The 22,931-nt window shown below is 40.5% G+C and overlaps 1 protein-coding gene across 1 annotated transcript; it reads left to right on the top strand.

Moving 5' to 3' along the window:
* Positions 1-1,496: 1,496 nt before the first annotated feature.
* LOC133652732 (uncharacterized) lies at positions 1,497-22,484 on the top strand (the record flags this gene model as incomplete). The annotated part of the gene is made up of 4 exons (XM_062051784.1): positions 1,497-1,961; positions 21,857-21,981; positions 22,256-22,405; positions 22,448-22,484. Coding segments are annotated over 4 exons (777 nt in total), but the record flags the coding sequence as incomplete, so codon positions are not given.
* Positions 22,485-22,931: the final 447 nt, after the last annotated feature.

The raw sequence follows: 22,931 nt of genomic DNA on the forward strand, positions 1-22,931 counted from the left end.
TTACGATACTCCCGTACACTAAAGTAATTTCCGATCATTACCTTATAAAATTCGAAGTTCTGACTCATTGTCAACAAACTAATAATAATAATAATAACTACTATAGCAGCCGCAACATTAATGCTGCCACAACGACAACTTTTACTGACCTACTGCCTTCGGTAATGGCACCATTCCCAAATTATGTGGGCTCTATTGATAACCTCACTAACAACTTTAACGACGCCCTGCGCGACACCATTGATAGTGTAGCACCGCTAAAGCTAAAAAGGGCCCCTAAAAGGCGTACCCCATGGTTTACAGAAGAAACTAAAGCCCAGAAATTATCATGTAGAAAGCTGGAACGCAAATGGCGTGCGACTAAACTTGAGGTTTTCCATCAAGCATGGAGTGATAGTTTAATAACTTATAAACGCATGCTTACCTCAGCTAAAGCTAAATATTACTCAAATCTCATCCACCTCAACAAAAATGATCCTAAATTTTTGTTTAGTACAGTAGCATCGCTAACCCAACAAGGGACTCCTCCCAGTAGCTCCACCCACTCAGCAGATGACTTTATGAATTTCTTTAATAAGAAAATTGAAGTCATTAGAAAAGAGATTAAAGACAATGCATCTCAGCTACAACCGGGTTCTATTAACACAGATACGACTGTATATACGACGGACACTGCCCTCCAAAATAGTTTCTCTCTCTTTGATGAAATAACATTAGAGGAATTATTACAGCGTGTAAGTGGGATAAAACAAACAACATGTTTACTTGACCCAATTCCTGGGAAACTTATCAAGGAGCTTTTTGTATTATTAGGTCCATCAGTGTTAAATATTATAAACTTATCACTTTCCTCTGGCACTGTTCCCCTAGCATTCAAAAAAGCGGTTATTCATCCTCTACTCAAAAGACCTAACCTCGATCCTGATCTCTTGGTAAACTACCGGCCGGTGTCCCACCTTCCGTTTATCTCGAAAATCCTCGAAAAAATTGTCGCACAGCAGCTAAATGAACACTTAGCGTCTAACAATCTCTGTGAACCTTTTCAATCCGGTTTCAGGGCAAATCACTCTACGGAGACAGCCCTCGCAAAAATGACTAATGATCTATTGCTAACGATGGATTCTGATGCGTCATCTATGTTGCTGCTTCTTGATCTTAGCGCCGCTTTCGATACTGTTGATCATAATATTTTATTAGAGCGTATCAAAACGCGTATTGGGATGTCAGACTTAGCCTTGTCTTGGTTTAACTCTTATATTACTGACAGGATGCAGTGTGTCTCCCATAACAATGTGACCTCGGACTATGTTAAGGTAACGTGCGGAGTTCCCCAGGGTTCGGTTCTTGGCCCTGCACTCTTTAGTATTTACATGCTGCCGCTAGGTGACATCATACGCAAATACGCTGTTAGCTTTCACTGTTATGCTGATGACACTCAACTCTACATGCCCCTAAAGCTGACCAACACGCCGGATTGTAGTCAGCTGGAGGCGTGTCTTAATGAAATTAAACAATGGATGTCCGCTAACTTTTTGCAACTCAACGCTAAGAAAACGGAAATGCTGATTATCTGTCCTGCTCAACACCAACATCTATTTAATAATACCACCTTAACATTTGACAACCAAACAATTAAACAAGGCGACTCGGTAAAGAATCTGGGTATTATCTTCGACCCAACTCTCTCGTTTGAGTCACACATTAAGAGTGTTACTAAAACGGCCTTCTTTCATCTCCGTAATATCGCTAAAATTCGTTCCATTTTGTCCACAAGCGATGCTGAGATCATTATCCATGCGTTCGTTACATCTCGTCTCGATTACTGTAACGTTTTATTTTCGGGCCTCCCTATGTCTAGCATTAAAAGATTACAGTTGGTACAAAATGCGGCTGCTAGACTTTTGACAAAAACAAGAAAGTTTGATCATATTACGCCTATACTGGCTCACTTGCACTGGCTTCCTGTGCACCTTAGATGCGACTTTAAGGTTTTACTACTTACGTATAAAATACTACACGGTCAAGCTCCTGCCTATCTTGCCGATTGTATTGTACCATATGTCCCGGCAAGAAATCTGCGTTCAACGAACTCCGGCTTATTAGTGATTCCCAGAGCCCAAAAAAAGTCTGCGGGCTATAGAGCGTTTTCTATTCGGGCTCCAATACTATGGAATGCCCTCCCGGTAAAAGTTAGAGATGCTGCCTCAGTAGAAGCATTTAAGTCTCATCTTAAAACTCATTTGTATACTCTAGCCTTTAAATAGACTCCCTTTTTAGACCAGTTGATCTGCCGTTTGTTTTCTTTTCTTTTCTACTCTGCTCCCAACCCGGGGTGGACCGCTAGCCTGTGCATCGGATGGGGACATCTCTACGCTGCTGACCCGTCTCCGCTCGGGATGGTTCCTGCTGGTCCCACTATGGACTGGACTTTCGCTGATGTGTTGGACTTTCACAATATTATGTCAGACCCACTCGACATCCATTGCTTTCGGTCTCCCCTAGAGGGGGGGGGGTTACCCACATATGCGGTCCTCTCCAAAGTTTCTCATAGTCATTCACATTGACGTCCCACTGGGGTGAGTTTTCCTTGCCCGTATGTGGGCTCTGTACCGAGGATGTCGTTGTGGCTTGTACAGCCCTTTGAGACACTTGTTATTTAGGGCTATATAAATAAACATTGATTGATTGATTGATATTAATATTAAATAATTTTTTAGGTGAATCAACGCGACCTCAATTTCCTCAACGCTTTCTTCAAGTCTTCTCCTGAACAATATACATTTGTATTATCTGCAAACGTGATACATTTAATTGATTAAGATACTGAATAAATATCATTTAGATCAAGTATAAATAGTTTAGGTCCCATCTGGAGATGTCACTTCCTGTCAATGAGAAAGGACGCAAAAGAGAAAGGCTCCGCTCTTGCTACCGGAGTTTTTTGTTAAATCTGAAGATTTTGACCACTGATTTGCGATCACAGCCACAGGAGAGTACCCTGGCATCTTCAATCTGATTTTGGTCAGTTGAGAGGCACTGGTACGCTGAAAGAAGGCGAGTTGAGAGAGCCGTTAGACTCAAGCCAAAGGCGCCTTGCCGCAGTTCAAAGCGGTTGCCTAGCAACCAAAAGCTACGGCGAGTTTACAGCTGTTTTAAAGTGATCCCGACGTCGCAGAGTGATATAAGTTGACAGGCTGACACCTCAAATTGATCTCTGAACGGCGCAAGATACGATATTGTTGGAAAAAACAAGTTAAAGTGCCGCAAGTCGCTAAAGAAGCAACTGCCGTTAAGACACAAGCAAGAGGCAGTGACGTCAGTGACTGCCGCGATGCGAAAAGGTAAAGGAAAGATTGAAATCCCGAAACCTTCGGGGTCAGCTGTTACAGAACACAACTGGGAACAAGATTTGAGGTTGGAAACAGGACATGATGGGAATCAAGAAGTGATACTACAAATACTTGAAGAAATGAAAGAAGAAATGAAAGAAATGAAAGAAGAAATGAAAGAAATGAAAAAAGAAATGAAAGAAATGAAAGAAGAAATGAAAGAATTGAAAGAATATCTGAGAAAAGTAACAACAGAACACCAACAAGATGTGAAAAGTCTGCAGGAAAATATAGAAAATCTGCAATCTCAGAACAACAGAAGAAATAATGAAGCCACTGAAATGGGCAAACGAATGAAGACCCTTCAAGAAGACAACAACATGTTGAGGAATATCATAGATGATATGGATCAGGACAAACGAATGAATGATATCATCGTGACTGGGCACCGAATTAAACCAAGATCCTATGCGAAAGCTGTGAATAATGAAGGTGAACCAGATGAAATGGATATGATCTCAGCAGAACAGCAAGTGGTCAACTTTCTGCAATCAAAGGAAATTGAAATTGACATTAATACCATCGAAACATGCATCCCACTGAACGGAAGAAACAACAACGCCACTCCAGTCGTGCTCGTGAAACTCGTAAACAGAAAATCTAAAATGGCATTGCTGAGACAGGGAAAGAAGCTGAAGGGAACAAATGTGTACATGAATGAGCATCTCACAAAACGCAATGCTGGAATCGCCAAGAAAGCACGCGACTTGAGAAGGCAGGGAAAAATCCAGGGAACTTGGAGCACCAACTGTAAAATCTACATCAAGCTGAATGGAGGTCCAGAAGCAAGAGTAATTGTTGTCCATGACATCAAGGACCTGGACATTTTTTAAAGTTTACACAGCTACCAAAACAACGATGATAATGGACTCTGACAGAAAACAAACACCCAAATTCAACATCGACACTACTATGTTCCAAGGGACGACTAAACAAGAGGACCTACATTCAGGATTGCATCCACCTACACTTATTGAGATTATTGAAACAACATCAAAGATTGTTGAACAAGAAAATATGGAACTAAAAAATTTCTGCAACAAAGATTACAAAAACCAGAATTTGGAAAATGATATAGATCCAGATACACATTTTTTCTCCCACATCAGTAATAATTGTTTTTATTATACAGATGATCAATATAATAGCAACATTACATGCGATAACAAATTGTCAATTATTCATTTTAATAGCAGAAGCTTGTATGCAAACTACAACAACATAAATAACTTTTTGGAACACATCAACGGACCATTCAAAGTGATTGCTGTTACAGAAACATGGATTGATGATAAAAAAGGAATAGATTTTGATCTGGAGGGATATGAACTAAACTACATCAACAGAACCAACAAAAATGGAGGAGGAGTAGCTGTGTACGTGATGAAGAACCTGAACTACAAAGTGGTAAAAAACATGTCATTTGCTATAGATAATATCTTAGAATGTATAACCATTGAAATATGTCAGGAAACAAGCAAAAACATTTTCATCAGTTGTATATATAGATCACCTAAGTCAAGTATAGAAACATTTGAAGAATGGATCAAGGCTACTTACATGGATAATGGTCAAAGAATAATGTTCTTATGTGGTGACTTTAATATTGACTTATTGAACCCTAACAAGCAAAAGTCTATTGATGACTTCATTGATACAATGTACAGCATCAGTTTATATCCAAAAATCACAAAGCCAAGTAGAATCACAGCACACTGTGCCACGCTTATTGATAATATTTTTACCAATGAGTTTGACAATAACACTACAAGTGGTCTACTTATAACCGACGTTAGTGATCATCTGCCAGCTTTTACAATATATGATGGACACTACAAGAAGAAAATGGAAGACAAAAGGACATTTCGAAGACTTTGCACAGAGAAGAGGATGACTGCTTTCAAAATTGATCTACAAAAGCAAGATTGGGACAATGTGTACAATGAAAAAGAGGTTGATGAAGCATATGAACATTTCTTAAACAAGTTCATAATACTTTATGACAAACATTGTCCATGGATACAACTTAGTAATAAACAGAGAAATAATAATCAACCATGGATGACAAAAGGATTAAAAAATGCTTGTAAGAAGAAGAATACACTATATAGAGAAGGAAGGAACAAAAATAATATGAGAGCAACATGGGGCATCCTCAATAGCATTATTAAAAATGGCACAAAGAGGGACTACCCTCAATACTTTTTAGACGGAAATAAAAACAATGACAACATAAAGGAAGTAGTTGAAAGCTTCAATAATTATTTTGTAAATATTGGACCAAAATTGGAAGAAAGGATTACAGACCCAGTTCCAATTGAGGACTATAATGATACCATAGAGCGAAATCCCAACTCCATGTTCCTCAGTAATGTGACACAGGAGGAAATAGTTACAATCGTGAAAAAATGTAAATCTAAGACTTCAACTGATTGTAATGGAATTGATATGGAAACGATAAAAAAGGTTATAGAAGAGATCTCAGGACCATTAATGTATATTAGTAACCTATCATTTCAAACAGGTACATTCCCAAACAAAATGAAAATAGCTAAAGTTGCACCAATTTATAAGACTGGAGATAAACATCAATTTACAAATTATAGACCTGTTTCTTTACTTCCACAATTTTCTAAAATCATTGAAAAACTGTTTAATAACAGATTAGAGAGTTTCATAAATAAAAATAGAATACTCGAAGAGAACCAATATGGATACAGAGCTAATGTCTCAACTTCAATGGCTTTAATTGAAATTACAGAAGAAATTACCAATGCAATAGACAGTAAAAAATGTGCAGCAGCGGTTTTTATGGATCTAACTAAAGCATTTGACACAATTAATCACAATATTTTAATCAAAAAACTAGAACGATATGGCATCAGAGGGTTAGTCTTAAACTGGATAAGAAGTTATCTAACGAATAGGAAACAATACGTGAAGCTAGGCGAACACATGTCTACAACGCTAAATATATCCTGTGGTGTACCTCAGGGATCAATATTAGGACCTAAATTATTCAATCTCTATATAAATGACATTTGTAAAGTTACAAAAGATTTAAAGTTAGTATTATTTGCGGATGATACAACAGCGTTTTGTTCAGGAGAGAACACACAGGAGATAATACAAATAATAACAGAAGAAATTAACAAATTAAAAAGATGGTTTGACAAAAACAGACTATCGTTGAATCTTAGTAAAACTAAAATAATGCTATTTGGTAATAGTAGAACAGAAAGTCAAACACAAATACAAATAGACGGAATAGAAATTGAAAGAGTAAATTAAACCAAATTTCTAGGTATAATGATTGATGATAAATTGAACTGGAAATCTCACGTAAAAAATATACAACATAAAGTAGCAAGAAACACGTCAATAATGAATAAAGCAAAACATGTTCTAGACAAAATATCACTTCATAGTCTATACTGCTCACTAGTGTTACCATATCTGAGCTACTGTGTAGAAATATGGGGAAATAATTACAAAAGTACACTTCATTCATTAACGGTGTTACAAAAAAGATCAGTTAGAATAATACATAATGTTGGATATAGAGAACATACAAATCCTTTTTTCATTGAATCAAAGATACTGAAATTCCACGACATAGTGAATTTGCAAACAGCTAAAATTATGCACAAAGCAAACTATAACCTGCTACCCAAGAATATACAACAATTCTTCTCAACAAAAGAGGAGAAATATAATCTTAGAGAAAAATGTAATTTAAAACATTTGTACGCACGTACAACACTTAAGACCTTCAGTATGTGGAATTAAATTATGGAATGGATTAAGCAAAGCAATCAAACAATGTACTAATATGATCCACTTCAAGAAACTCTTCAAACTTAAAGTGTTTACAAAGTACAAAGAAGAAGAACCATGACAAACATTTTCAATTTATTTCATCCATTCATTCATTCATTCTTAAAGTAATCTTACTTATCTCATCATATGAAATATGACTTTCTTCACCAATTATTATTATTAAATTCTTACTATTATTTATTTGTTTATTTTTATTGTGATTACCTATGGAGTTTATTGTGAATAAATTGAGAACAGGAAGTGAATAAAAAAGTTTCAGCAACTGTTATGTAAAGAAAAGGGGTAGGATTAAATAAGCTCTGCTTCTTCCTACTCCTTTTCGAACATGTTGAAAAGAGAAACTGGAAATTGTGATGTATCATGTTGTATGCTTGCATGTTCGAAATAAACTCAAACTCTAACTCTAACTCTAACCTTGGACAGGTCGCCACCTCATCACAGGGCCAACACAGATATATAGACAACATTCACACACTAGGGCAAATGTATTATTTATTGAGATCTATTACTTAAAATAACTACTTAACCACTATTGTGAAACACCTTTCTAATTTATGGGAGTATTGGGATAGGATTGAGGAAAATGTCTGCTGTGGTGGAGGTGAGTTTGGAAATGAATATAATAAAAAGTAAGTTTTAAGGCGGTTTACTTTAAAGTGTAGTCTGACTATTGAAAGTTGGAGTATTTTTATTTGTATTTAAACATTGCATTACACCATACATCTGGGAGGTGGCCTTGTGAGTGGTTTGTGCTGCGCTATCAGGACAGTTGGCACCAAACAATGTGTGTGTGTGCATGTTGTGACTAGTGTGAAAGAGAAGATGGAGAAAACGAGTATAAAAACATTCTTTTGTGTTGTAGAATATCATGCATAATGGAAGGTCAGAGTGCACAAGTGAAGTATTAATTAGATTAAAAATTAATTTAAAAGGTGACTGAAATATACATGAAGTAGTACGTATAATCTTTGAATTAGGGTTATTGATTAACATTTAATGGGATAGTTAAGACTGTGATTTTAAAACGTGATATGCAAAATTTAACTAACCGAGAGGATAGGAAAACAATGGGTATACATGTTTTGAGTTCCAAATTCTGGAGGGAAGAAACCTCAACAAAACGTAAAACCAGACAGACGGACTTGGGTGGTAGTCGCGGCCTCCTCGGTCAAGCTAGGGTTGAAACTGTTATGCAGCCGGGGGACTGCCAACTTCTCTGAACAAGACAAGCTCCAAAATTGCAGCCAGAACATCATACAGGTGTGACAGAGGACGCCCACACCAGGACGAACAGCAGGAGATACAAACAGACCCCTGCTGGACATAAGTGTCAACGGACAATGTTATCAGATCATGATTGACAATGGTGCAACACAGTCTTTGAAGCATTCCTTTGTGGTCAACCTGCACACACCTTGTAATGACCTGCTTACGAAATGTGCCATGACATTCAATACCGCACAGAAGGAACTTCCTGATGTTGCCTGACAGCACGACATCAGCTGACAACTACTGGGGACGCCTCCCAGGAATGAATGGAGGACGGTGACTGCTCCAACTGTCCTAGCACTGGCTGACTGAGGTGCGTCCGTGTGCCCTGCCACCCAACCCGCCAAAATGTATGACTACCAATTAGACGACTCATAATAGGAGCCCTTTTACTCTTATATATGGTGGGACTCAAGGTATGGCCGCTCATGTGAACTATCCTTACAACAATTAGCATGGTATAAGATGGACAATTGCTGTCCCACATTGTTCCCTTGTTCTCTGTCCTGCCTACGAAACTAAAGATTTAGGTCGGATGATTAAAACAGGGCGTAGCTGCCGCTGATTGGAACGATACGCAAATACCACATTTCAATTGTTTCGATTGTCTGTTAAAAAACATAGCTATGGGCTGCAATTTGGACACTCCTGCTGTAGGCTACAAGGAGCTAGCAGCTATAAAACAGCTGAGCTAAAATAACAAATTTAAGCATATCAAATAATTATAGTTGCTTATTACATACACAAAGTCGCATTATTACATACACAAAGTCGCAGAGAGACAGAAGTCTGTAGAAAGAATTCAGTAACAAACATGTCCGCATCATTAAACTTTCTACAATGAGAAACATACTGAACAAATACAGCAGTTACTGTCAGACTCTAATCTGGGATACCTTGTCTATCAGAGACATGATTAAAACCCACAACACCTTTCGTTCTAATTAATGGATTACAGAAAAAACAGATAGAGTGACAAAGGGGGGAGGAATTATGATTTATGAAAGGGAAAACATTAAAAGTAGATCAATTTGAGTATGTTAAAATTAAAATCACATTTTCCTCAGAAATGTATTTCAAGGTAATTGTAGTATACCGACCAACCACAGCTAAAGACATTTTTCTCGATTCATTTTCAGACATCCTCAAACAGCACAGTATGAAAGAATTGAACGTCATGGGGGACGTTAATCTAGACTGGTTAAATAAGACGCGTAGAAAGAAACTTAAGGATATTATAAACGGCTTCTACATGACACAAATGATAAGCAGCCCTACTAGAATTACAATTGGATGAAAAAAATCAAAGAGATCATCTGTAAATACACTAATACAAAACCAGAAAGAAGAGTGCTAAAATGAAAAATACCTTTGATTAGTAAAACAATTTGGATTCTAATGAGAAATGGGGACTCAGCTCTCATAAGAGCAATTATAACAGGTCTAAATACAGATCGTATGATTTTAAAAGTTTTGAGAAACAAAGTTACAATGTTTATGCGGGAGTCTAAGGCTGACTTTCACTTAGAATTAATCAAAGCTGCAAAAGGGAACATTACAAACTTACGGGAAGAGAGCAAACAAGAAACAACACTATAACATTAAATATCAATGGCGCTACTATTGCAGACAGTCTGGACATAAGTAATAATTTTAATGAACATTTCATCCAGTCTGTACAAACCCTGAATAAAAAGTCCCTCAAAATCAGTGCAAATAATTGTCATTTATTCAGAATGGACTAATTTTAGAATTAACAAATGAAACAAAGTTAAACAAAATCTTGCCTGCATTATCAGACTCACGATCTAGAGATATATATACGGGTTGGACACTATCTTCCTAAAAACGTATAAGGTTAGTCTTATTGCTCCTATAACAATAATTGATAAATAAATCAATAATGGAAAACACTTTCCCTACCACGTCGAGAAACTGCTGCTATAATTAAATCCATAAAGCAGGAAATAAACAAGGCATGAACAAGTACAGACCAATTAGCCTTCTCCACGTTATAACAAAAGGAATAGAACATTTGAAGTTAAAAAGTGGCTTGGAGCAATCAAAGATGCTCACACGGTCACTAAGAGGGGCATTATGTTGACACATCAACTTAATGTGTATTAGGTTGGAGTTCAAATCCCAGCCGAGTCATACCAAAGACTATAAAAATGGGACCCATAACCTCCCTGCTTGGTACTCAGCAACAAAGGGTTGGAGTTGGGGGTTAAATCACCAAAATGATTCCCGGGCGCGGCGCCGCTGCTGCCCACTGCTCCCCAAGGGGATGGGACAAATGCAGAGGACACATTTCACCACATCTGGTGTGTGTGTGTGACAATCATTGGTACTTTAATCTTTCATCTTAATCTTAAATTATATTTATCCATGAGAGCATTTTTGTTGTAAATTGTGAGGTATGGCTGTTAAAATCTTGGTTGTTTTTACGAATGATGACAGATGTGAACAAGAGCATGTATGGTCTTTGTGTGATGATGTAAATGAGGTGTGGTTGTATTGTATGTTAAGTATGTGTCGATGAAGGGGCATTTGGTGACTTTTCTTAAAATTTATTACATGCTAAAGTATGATTATTTTTTGATTAATTATTGATTATTATGAATGTATATATTTATTATGATTAATTTGTGTCATAATTTTATTGCTTGATTTTTGGATCCCTTTCATTTAGGTAGCCAGGGACTGCAGATGGAAAGTAGCTATTTAGATATAATCTGGTACAGAACATATCTGTTTCTGAACTTAATGTCTCTGTTCATTGTCCTATCATAGATAGACTAAATTAAATACAACTATTTAGTGAATTATTGTGGCCACAATAATTCACTAGGTGTTGTATGGAATGCCCTCCCGGTAAAAGTTAGAGATGCTACCTCAGTAGAAGCATTTAAGTCTCATCTTAAAACTCATTTGTATACTCTAGCCTTTAAATAGACTCCCTTTTTAGACCAGTTGATCTGCCGTTTCTTTTCTTTTCTTTTCTACTCTGCTCCAAACCCGGGGTGGACCGCTAGCCTGTCCATCAGATGGGGACATCTCTACGCTGCTGACTCGTCTCCACTCGGGATGGTTCCTGCTGGCCCCACTATGGACTGGACTTTCGCTGATGTGTTGGACTTTCACAATATTATGTCAGACCCACTCGACATCCATTGCTTTCGGTCTCCCCTAGAGGGGGGGGGGGGTTACCCACATATGCGGTCCTCTCCAAGGTTTCTCATAGTCATTCACATTGACGTCCCACTGGGGTGAGTTTTCCTTGCCCGTATGTGGGCTCTGTACAGAGGATGTCGTTGTGGCTTGTACAGCCCTTTGAGACACTTGTGATTTAGGGCTTTATAAGTTAACCCGGCCTTATTGGCATGTGTTGCAATGTTAAGATTTCATCATTGATATATAAACTATCAGACTGCGTGGTCGGTAGTAGTGGGTTTCAGTAGGCCTTTAATGTTTTTTGTTATTTTGTAATTTACCTTTAAAATAATAATGACACATTAAGTTCTGGTGTATGACTGGACTTCGGGATGCAGAGACGGCAGGCAAGTGAATGAAAGAAACCCATTTTAATAGGGAAGACGTTAAGTAACACACACAAAAAAACAAATATGTGTAGCTGGGACATGCACAAATAGCAAACACATGTGAAGTGCAAAGCAAACAATGCAAAAAAATCCATAAGAAGTATCCAGATTGGCAACCAGGGACAATTGTGTCCTGAATGCCAATCAGGAAGAGGTGAGCGAGCGAGCCAGCGCTCAGACCAGAGTGGTGGTAAAAAGGAAGTGAAACATAAAATAAGAGAACTTGACAGGATATAATACAAACTACAAAAAAACTACACTGAACTAAAATATAAACGCAACACTTTTGTTTTTGCTCCCGTTTTTTATGAGTTAAACTCAAAGATGTAAAACTTTAAGACCTATTCCTCTCAAATATTGTTCACAAATCCGACTAAATCTGTGTTAGTGAGCATTTGTTATTTGCCAAGATGATCCATCCCACCCCACAGGTGTGGCATATCAAGATGATGATTAAACAGCACGATTATTGCACAGATGTGCCTTTGGCAGCCAACAATTAAAGGCCACACTGAAATGTGCAGTTTTATCACACAGTACAAGGAGCGTGCAGTCGGCATGCTGACTGCAGGAATGTCCACCAGAGCTGTTGCCCGGGAATTGAATGTTAATTTCTCTAAGCATAAGCTGTCTCCAAAGGTTTCAGAGAATTTGGCAGTACATCTAACCGGCCTCAAAACTGCAGACCACATGTAACCACACCAGCCCAGGAGCTCTACATCCAGCAGGTGCCCCTCCATTATCATCTGAGACCAGCCACCTGGACATCTGCTGCAACAATTGGTTTGCATACCCAAATAATTGATGTACAAACTGTGAGAAACCATCTAAGAGAAGCTCATCTGCATGCTTGTCGTCCTCATCGGGGTCTCGACCTGACTGCAGTTTGTTGTCGTAACCGACTTGAGTGGGCAAATGCTCACATTTGATGGCGTCTGGCAGATTGGAGAGGTGTTGTCTTCCCGGATGAATCCCGGTCTTCACTCTTCAGGGCAGATGACAGACAGCGTGTGTGGCGTAGTGTGGGAGAGTAGTTTGCTGATGTCAATGTTGTGAAAGGAGTGGCCTGTGGTGGGGGTGTGGTTATGGTATGGGCAGACGTATGTTATGGACAACAAACGCAAGTGCATTTTATTAAAGGCGTTTTGAATGCACAGAGATACCGTGACGAGATCTTGAGGCCCATTGTTGTGCTAATCACCCGAGACCATCACCTCATGTTGTAGCAAGACAATGCACGGCCCCATGTTGCAAGGATCTGTACACAATTCCTGGAAGCTGAAAACATCCCAGTTCTTGCATGGCCAGCATACTAACTGGACATGTCAGCCATTGAGCATGTTTGGGATGCTGTGGATCAGCGTACACGACAGCGTGTTCCACTTCCTGCCAACATCCAGCAACTTGGCACAGCCATTGAAGAGGAGTGGAGCAACATTACACAGACCACAATCAACAACCTGATCAACTCTATGCCAAGGAGACGTGTTGCACTGCGTGAGGCAAATGGTGGTCACACCAGATACTGACTGCTTTTCTGACCCCCAATAAGGCAAAACTGCACATTTCAGAATGCTCTTTTATTGTGGGCAACCTAAGGTACACCTGTGCAACAATCATGCTGTTTAATCAGCATCTTGATATGCCACAACTGTGAGGTGGGACAGATCATCTTGGCATAGAAGAAATGCTGACTAACACAGATTTTGACATATTTGTCAACAATATTTACAAATAAATGGGTTATACTTGTATAGCACTTTTCTACCTTCAAGGTACTCAAAGCGCTTTGACAGTATTTCCACATTTACCCATTCACACACACATTCACACACTGATGGCGGGAACTGCCATGCAAGGCGCTAACCAGCAGCCATCAGGAGCAAGGGTGAAGTGTCTTGCCCAAGGACACAACGGACGTGACTAGGAAGGTTGAAGGTGGGGATTGAACCCCAGTAACCAGCAACACTCTGATTGCTGACACGGCCACTCTACCAACTTCGCCACGCCGTCCCTATTTGAGAGGAATAGGTCTTTTGTGTATATAGTCAAAGTTTTACATCTTTGACTTCAACTCATGAAAAATGGGGGCAAAAGCGTTTATATTTTTGTTCCCTTCAGACAATGACTTTCGTCTTTAAAATTGATTCAATGGTTCTCATAATATTTTGTCTTGTATTTTGTAAGACAATGACACTTAATTCTGTGACTTTTTTCATTTTAAATATTTGGACTGTTCTTTTTTCTTGATGTACAGCAGGGGTCTCAAACACGTTATTTCACGGCCCCCACCTTAATATGACAGTTTAATGTTAGCGCGGCCCGCAAGTTTTAAATGAATGGCGCTTGACAGCGTTGTGTGCGGAGCTGAAGGAATCTACCAATCACGGTGTGGTATAAGGCTCTCGACAATGTCGAGGGCGGGCCTTTGATGGCACTGCCTTTAGTGTTGTCTCTAGAAAGTATCACCGCATCATCTTTTTCTCCATACTAACAGCGTGCCGGCACAGACACATGATGTATGAAGCTTATGCATCCACACGGAAGTTATTGCAAGACATACTTGAGGAACAGCCATACATGTCACACTGAGGGTGGTCATATTTTATTTTATTTATTTTTTAACACTGTTACAAATATGCGCCACACTGTGAACCCACACCAAACAAGAATGACAAACACATTTCGGGAGAACATCCGCACCGTAAGACAACATAAACACAACAGAACAAATACCCAGAATCCTTTGCAGCACTAACTCTTCCTGGCTACAAAAACACCCCCGCTACCCCCAACCCCGCCTCCTCCCAACCCCGCCCACCTCAACCCCCCCACACACACCTCAACCCCCCCCACCCCCATATCCCGAATTCGGAGGTCTCAAGGTTGGCAAGTATGCATTGACGTCACTTGCGTGATGCAAGCAGAGAAACATTTTGCCGCTTTTCCACGACACCCGCACACGCTCTTCCTCCCTCCTTCCGTGCCTCCCTCCCTCGCTTGCCCGCCTGCTCACTCCCGCCCCCGTTGTAAACAGTCTGGGCGGGGAAGACGAGCGGTCCGGTAGCTTCCAAAGCACTCCGCCGAAGGAGCGAGCGACAATACAAAAGTGTGGTGCACTGGACCCCAGCGCTGATACTCCGACAGAGAGACGCTGGGCGAATCAGACTTGTAACAAGTTAGTGGTGATGTTAAGGCTAATTGTGCTACCGTAACTGTAAGCTCCACGGCGAGCCCCCCCCGCCCCCCACACCCAATCCCGTTGGCTCCAGACAGAGACGATTTTTGATGCAATATTTCTTTGTTGAGCACAGGGGCACCCCGACGTGTCTTATTTAATTTCATTTCATTTCATTTTTATTTATCTCCTTCATTGATGTGCATCTTTGATCGATAGACAATTATACCTCAATTATTCAATCATACATTTACACACCAATGCCTGAGAAGGAGCAGGATGAAGAAAAATCTTAAATTTTCCTGCCCCCTTCAACATAATACATAGTCTTACTTAATGATATGGTAAATGGGTTGTACTTGTATAGCGCTTTTCTACCTTTTTTAAGGAACTCAAAGCGCTTTGACACTATTTCCACATTCACCCATTCACACACACACACATTCACACACTGATGGCAGGAGCTGCCATGCACGGCGCTCACCAGGCCCATCAGGAGCAAAGGTGAAGTGTCTTGCTCAAGGACACAACGGACGTGACTAGGATGGTAGAAGGTGGGGATTGAACCAGTAACCCTCAGCCACTTTCCCAACTTCGCCACGCCGTCCCCAATGATATCATATAAACCAACAATTACATCCAAATATAACGAAAACAAACAAAAAAACACAAGAAGTGCAAAACTTCATGAAGTACAAACCGAACAAAAAAAACAAAAGAAGTAATATACACCTCACGGGATGATACAAAACAAATACAAAACCAGGCAAAAAATAAGTAAAATAATAAATATAAAGCAAAATGTAAACAAAAATTTAAGCTGTCCATATGATCTTATTATTCTGTCTTTATATATTTTTTCAATTGGAATATATTTTTACAATCTTTTATCTTATTGTAAAGATAATTCCATAGTTCAACCCCCACCACTGATATACACATTTGTTTTAGAGTTGTCCTTGAATACTGATGTTGGAAATGACCTTTTCTTCTATGCTCTTCATTCTCAGAAGTGATGACAAACATTTTTTGTAAATTTGCTGGTAATGTTTTACTTTTAGCCTTAAACATGACACATAATGTCTGTGACTTTACTAGCTCCTGTAATTTCAATAAACCCAAATTAATAAATGATATAATAGTGTGTTCTAAGTAATCTACTTTATGAATAATCCTTATAGCTCTTTTCTGTAGTTGATACAGAGAAAGTTGCGGTGCACAAGGAATACAATTTGAAACGTCATTATACAACTAGACATGCTGAAGAGTATGCAAAATACCAGGGAGATGAGAGGGTGAACCGGGTTGCAAATTTTAAAACCAGTCTGCTGATGCAACAAGATTTCGTCAAGAAAGCAAGCAAAAAGAGCGATTTAGCAGTCAAAGCTAGCTACATGGTGAGTGAGATGGTTGCTAGGGCGGGAAAGCCATTCAAAGAAGGTGAATTCATTAAAAAGTGCATGTTAGATTTTTTTAAAGAAATCTTTACTTGCGGCCCAGCCTCACCCAGTTTCTGCATCCAGTGGCCCCCAGGTAAATTGACTTTGAGACCCCTGATGTACAGTATCTGACTGCACTTTCTAAGTTAAGTTAAAGTTAAAGTACCATTGATTGTCACACACACACTAGGTGTGGCGAAATTATTCTCTGCATTTGACCCATCACCCTTGATCACCCCCTGGGAGGTGAGGGGAGCAGTGGGCAGCAGCGGTGGCTGCGCCCGGGAATCTATTTTGGTGATTTAACCCCCAATTCCAACCCTTGATGCTGAGTGCCAAACAGGGAGGTAATGGGTCCCAATTTTATAGTCTTTGGTATGACTCGGCCGGGGTTTGAACTCACAACCTATATTACAGTAATAAACATAGAAAATATGAACAAACGTATGAGCCTATTGCCGGTAGTAGACGTAATTTGGTAGGTACCTGCAAAAATACCCAATTCGGTGCCCTTCTCTCAAGATGTCCCTAATATTTTGGCTGGTTAGCTAAATATGCTAACCAGACTCTACACACGCTGCTGGTTATGAGCAATGTAAACAAAGCAAACAAGGCATCATGGCATTCCTTACGGACTATTTGGCTGGAACAATACAAGGACGGGCACACAAGAGCAGAACCTGTGCCATATTTCCGAGGGGCTTTTGTCCAATGGTCGCTGAAATTGCTCATCGGGCTGACAAGTCCTTGTGTGTGTGTGTGTGTGTGTGTGTGTGTGTGTGTGTGTGTGTGTGTGTGTGTGTGTGTGTGTGTGTGTGTGTGTGTGTGTGTGTGTGTGTGTGTGTGATGGGCTTTTGCTCGAACTACCACCTCTTGATATGTTTACATTTGCATGAAGTGGCTCTCGTAAATTGTATTTTAGAGCAGCTTTGCGTTCTCGGCGAGCATCAGAGTTGCTGTAGTTAAAAACAAGCAGTTTATTGAGTCTCTGACGCTGTAAAAAAAACCTCATTCTTTTGATATGATCGTTCAAATTCTATTAAGAGACGTTCATTCCTAAAGTGGCATTGTTGAATAATGCTGCAATTCATTTGCTGCTTATCAAGGGAGCCACCATTTTAACGCCTTTAGATTGAAGCGGCAGGCAGATATTAAAGGCCTACTGAAATTAAATGTTTTTATTTAAACGGGGATAGCGGATCCATTCTATGTGTCATACTTGATCATTTCGCGATATTGCCATATTTTTGCTGAAAGGATTTAGTAGAGAACATCGACGATAAAGTTTTGGTCGCTGATAAAAAAAGCCTTGCCTGTACCGGAAGTAGCGTGACGTCACAGGCTGAAGGGCTCCTCACATTTCCCCATTGTTTACAATGCAGCGAGAGCCATCCGGACCGAGAAAGCGACGATTACCCCATTAATTTGAGCGATGAAAGATTTGTGGATGAGGATTGTGAGAGTGAAGGACTAGAGTGCAGTGCAGGACATATCTTTTTTCGCTCTGACCGTAACTTAGGTACAAGGGTTCATTGGATTCCACACTTTCTCCTTTTTCTATTGTGGATCACGGATTTGTATTTTAAACCACCTCGGATACTATATCCTCTTGAAAATGAGAGTCGAGAACGCGAAATGGATATTCACAGTGACTTTTATCTCCACGACAATTCATCGGTGAAGCTCTTTAGCTACGGAGCTAACATGATAGCATCGGTCTTAAATGCAGATAGAAACAAAATAAATAAACCCCTGACTGGAAGGATAGACAGAAAATCAACAATACTATTAAACCATGGACATGTAACTACACGGTTAATGCTTTCCAGCCTGGCGAAGCTTAACAATGTTGTTGCTAACGACACCATTGAAGCTAACTTAGCTATGGGACCTCGACAGAGCTATGCTAAAAATATTAGCGCTCCACCTACGCCAGCCAGCCCTCATCTGCTCATCAACACCCGTGCTCACCTGCGTTCCAGCGATCGACGGCGCGATGAAGGACTTCACCCGATCATAGATGCGGTCGGCGGCCCGGAGACGGAGGAAGTCAAGGTGAGGTCGGCGGCTAACGCGTCTGCTATCCATTTCAAAGTCCTCCTGGTTGTGTTGCTGTATGCTAATACACCGATCCCACCTACAGCTTTCTTCTTTGCAGTCTTCATTGTTCATTAAACAAATTGCAAAAGATTCACCAACACAAATGTCCAGAATACTGTGGAATTTTTCGATGAAAACAGAGCTGTTTGCATTGGGACACAATGGTGTGCCAATACTTCCGTTCACTCCGTGACGTCACGCGCATACGTCATCATACATAGACGTTTCCAACCGGAAGTTTCGCGGGAAATTTAAAATTGCACTTTATAAGTTAACCCCGCCGTATTGGCATGTGTTGCAATGTTAAGATTTCATCATTGATATATCAGACTGCGTGGTCGGTAGTAGTGGGTTTCAGTAGGCCTTTAACAAGATGTACAAACTCCAAAACCAGTGAAGTTGTCGCATTGTGTAAATGGTTAATAAAAACAGAATACAATGATTTGCAAATCTTTTTCAACTTACATTCAATTTAATAGACTGCAAAAACAAAATATTTAATGTTTCAACTGGAAAACTTTGTGATTTTTTGCAAATATTAGCTCATTTGGAATTTGCCACAACGGAGACGCTGGACTGTTGAACAACTTAAGCTGTACATCAAGCAAGAATGGGAAATAATTCCACCTGAAAAGCTTAAACAATGTATCTCCTCAGTTCCCAAACATTTACTGAGTGTTGTTAAAAGGAAAGGCCATGTAACACAGTGGTAAAAATGCCCCTGTGACAACTTTTTTGCAATGTGTTGCTGCCATTAAATTCAAAGTTAATGGTTATTTGCAAAATAAAATAAGTTTCTCAGTGTGAACATTAAATATCTTGTCTTTGCAGTCTATTCAATTGAATATAAGTTGAAAAGGATTTGCAAATCATTGTATTCTGTTTTTATTTACCATTTACACAACGTGACAACTTCACTGCTTTTGTAGATGTGCCTGACAAGCTAAGTCACCAGTATCAAACTCAAGGCCCGGGGGCCAGACCTGGCTCGCCACATAATTTTATGTGGCCCGCCAAGTTATTCCATTTGGTCTGTGTGAACGACTCTGGCTGTTGTCCGGGTTCGCAGGACCACCAAGGAAGGACATTCTGATGAGCAAGTTTGACTTAATTTTATTTTTCAATAAAACCTCAAGTCTCTGGTCGGATCGCTTTCCAGCTCCTTCCTCTTCCACTGCTTGTTCTCCCGGTCGCTTTTCAGCCGGCCGCGTCTTCTGCGTCTCGCTCTCGGTCGCTTCCTCTCGCGCTCAGCATCCGCTTCTCGCTCGGCTGCGTGCGTTGCTGCTTGCTCTTGCTGCGTGCGTTGCTGCTTGCTCTTCATGCACCACTGGCTCTCTTAAACTGGATAAGAAGTTATCTAACGAACAGGAAACAATACGTGAAGCTAGGCGAACACACATCTACAACGCTAAATATATCCTGTGGTGTACCTCAGGGATCAATACTAGGACCTAAATTATTCAATCTCTATATAAATGACATTTGTAAAGTTACAAAAGATTTAAAGTTAGTATTATTTGCGGATGATACAACAGCGTTTTGTTCAGGAGAAAACACACAGGAGATAATACAAATAATAACAGAAGAAATTAACAAATTAAAAAGATGGTTTGACAAAAACAGACTATCGTTGAATCTTAGTAAAACTAAAATAATGCTATTTGGTAACAGTAGAAGAGAAAGTCAAACACAAATACAAATAGACGGAATGGAAATTGAAAGAGTAAACAAAACCAAATTTCTAGGTATAATGATTGATGATAAATTGAACTGGAAATCTCACGTAAAAAATATACAACATAAAGTTGCAAGAAACACGTCAATAATGAATAAAGCAAAACATGTTCTAGACCAAAAATCCCTTCATATTCTCTACTGCTCACTAGTGTTACCATATCTGAGCTACTGTGTAGAAATATGGGGAAATAATTACAAAAGTACACTTCATTCATTAACGGTGTTACAAAAAAGATCAGTTAGAATAATACATAATGTTGGATATAGAGAACATACAAACCCTTTATTTATTGAATCAAAAATACTGAAATTCCACGACATAGTGAATTTGCAAACAGCTAAAATTATGCACAAAGCAAACTATAACCTGCTACCCAAGAATATACAACAATTCTTCTCAAAAAAAGAGGAGAAATATAATCTTAGAGAAAAACGTAATTTAAAACATTTGTACGCACGTACAACACTTAAGACCTTCAGTATATCAGTATGTGGAATTAAATTATGGAATGGATTAAGCAAAGCAATCAAACAATGTACTAATATGATACACTTCAAGAAACTCTTCAAACTTAAAGTGTTTACAAAGTACAAAGAAGAAGAACCATGACAAACATTCTCAATTTATTTCATCCATCCATTCATTCATTCTTAAAGTAATCTTACTTATCTCATCATATGAAATATGACTTACTTCACCAATTATTATTATTAAATTCTTACTATTATTTATTTATTTATTTTTATTGTGATTACTTATGGAGTTTATTGTGAAAAAATTGTGAACAGGAAGTGAACAAAAAGTTTTGCAACTGTTATGTAAAGAAAAGGGGTAGGATTAAATAAGCTCTGCTTCTTCCTACTCCTTTTCGAACATGTTGAAAAGAAACTGGAAATTGTGATGTATCATGTTGTATGCTTGCATGTTCGAAATAAACTCAAACTCAACTCAACTCAACTCAACTCCACCTCCTTCTGCCCCGTCGCTCTCGGCAGCCGTCCCTCCAAACACTGAGAGGGGATTAATTGATTGTGCCCAGCTGCCCGATCCCCGCACCTGCAGTCCATTTGGACGCGGGTCCGCCGGCCACGCCTCCTCGCCGCCATCTTGGAGCGGGCCCCGGTGTGCCCTGCCCCGCTGTCGGACTACCAGCCACGCCTCCTCGCCGCCATCTTGGAACGGGCTCCGGTGTGCCCTGCCTCGCTGTCGGACTGCCGGCCACGCCTCCTCGCCGCCATCTCGGAGTCGGCCCCGGCGGGGCACGCCTCGCTGTCGGTCTGCCCGGGTCCACCTCCCCACAGTCCTCCATCGCCGGACGCAAGCCGGGCTTCCGACCGGCTGAGCGTACTCCCCCCGCCCCCCATTTCGAGGGAGCGGGAATTGGGGACGGCCAGGTCCCCCTGTGGCCCCGGTCTTCTCCTCCTCTGTGTCCTTTTCTTCCTCTTCTTTGTCTTCTTCTTTGCCTTTTTCTTTGGCTTTGTCTTCTTTGTCTTTCTTTGTCTTTTCCTTTTTTGTCTTTTCCTTCTTCTTCCTTGTCTTTTTCTTCTTCTTTTTCTTCTTCGTCTTTTTCTTCTTCTTCTTGTTCTTCTTTGTCTTTTTCTTCTTGTTCTTGTTCTTCTTGTTCTTGTTCTTCTTGTTCTTGTTCTTCTTTTTTTCTTCTTGTTCTTGTTCTTCTCTTTCTTGTTCTTCTTCTCGTTCAGGGGGCCATTCGCCCCCCCTCCCCGTCTGGTCCGCCAGCACCTGCAGGAGCCGCAACTGTTGGCGGGACTCCTCGAGTCGCTGGCGGCTGCCTGCCGCGAGAGCCCACAGGAGATCGTCCCCCCCCGCCTCCGATGGTCCAGCCACGTTGGGTGCCAAATGTGAACGACTCTGGCTGTTGTCCGGGTTCGCAGGACCACCAAGGAAGGACATTCTGATGAGCAGGTTTGACTTAATTTTATTTTTCAATAAAACCTCAAGTCTCAGGTCGGATCGCATTCCAGCTCCTTCCTCTTCCACTGCTCGTTCTTCCGGTTGCTTTTCAGCCGGCCGCGTCTTCTGCGTCTCGCTCTCGGTGGCTTCCTCTCGCGCTCATCATCCGCTTCTCGCTCGGCTGCGTGCGTTGCTGCTCGCTCTTCATGCACCACTGGCTCTCCACTTCCTTCTGCACCGTCACTCTCGGCTGCCGCTCCTCCAAACACTGAGAGGGGATTAATTGATTGTGCCCAGCTGCCTGATCCCCGCACCTGCAGTCCATTTGGACGCGGGTCCGCCGGCCACGCCTCCTCGCCGCCATCTTGGAGCGGGCCCCGGTGTGCCCTGCCCCGCTGTCAGACTGCCGGCCACGCCTCCTCGCTGCCATCTTGGAGCAGGCTCCGTTGTGCCCTGCCTTGCCGC

This window comes from Entelurus aequoreus, linkage group LG06 (assembly GCF_033978785.1).
Source record: "Entelurus aequoreus isolate RoL-2023_Sb linkage group LG06, RoL_Eaeq_v1.1, whole genome shotgun sequence".
Lineage (NCBI taxonomy): Eukaryota > Metazoa > Chordata > Actinopteri > Syngnathiformes > Syngnathidae > Entelurus > Entelurus aequoreus.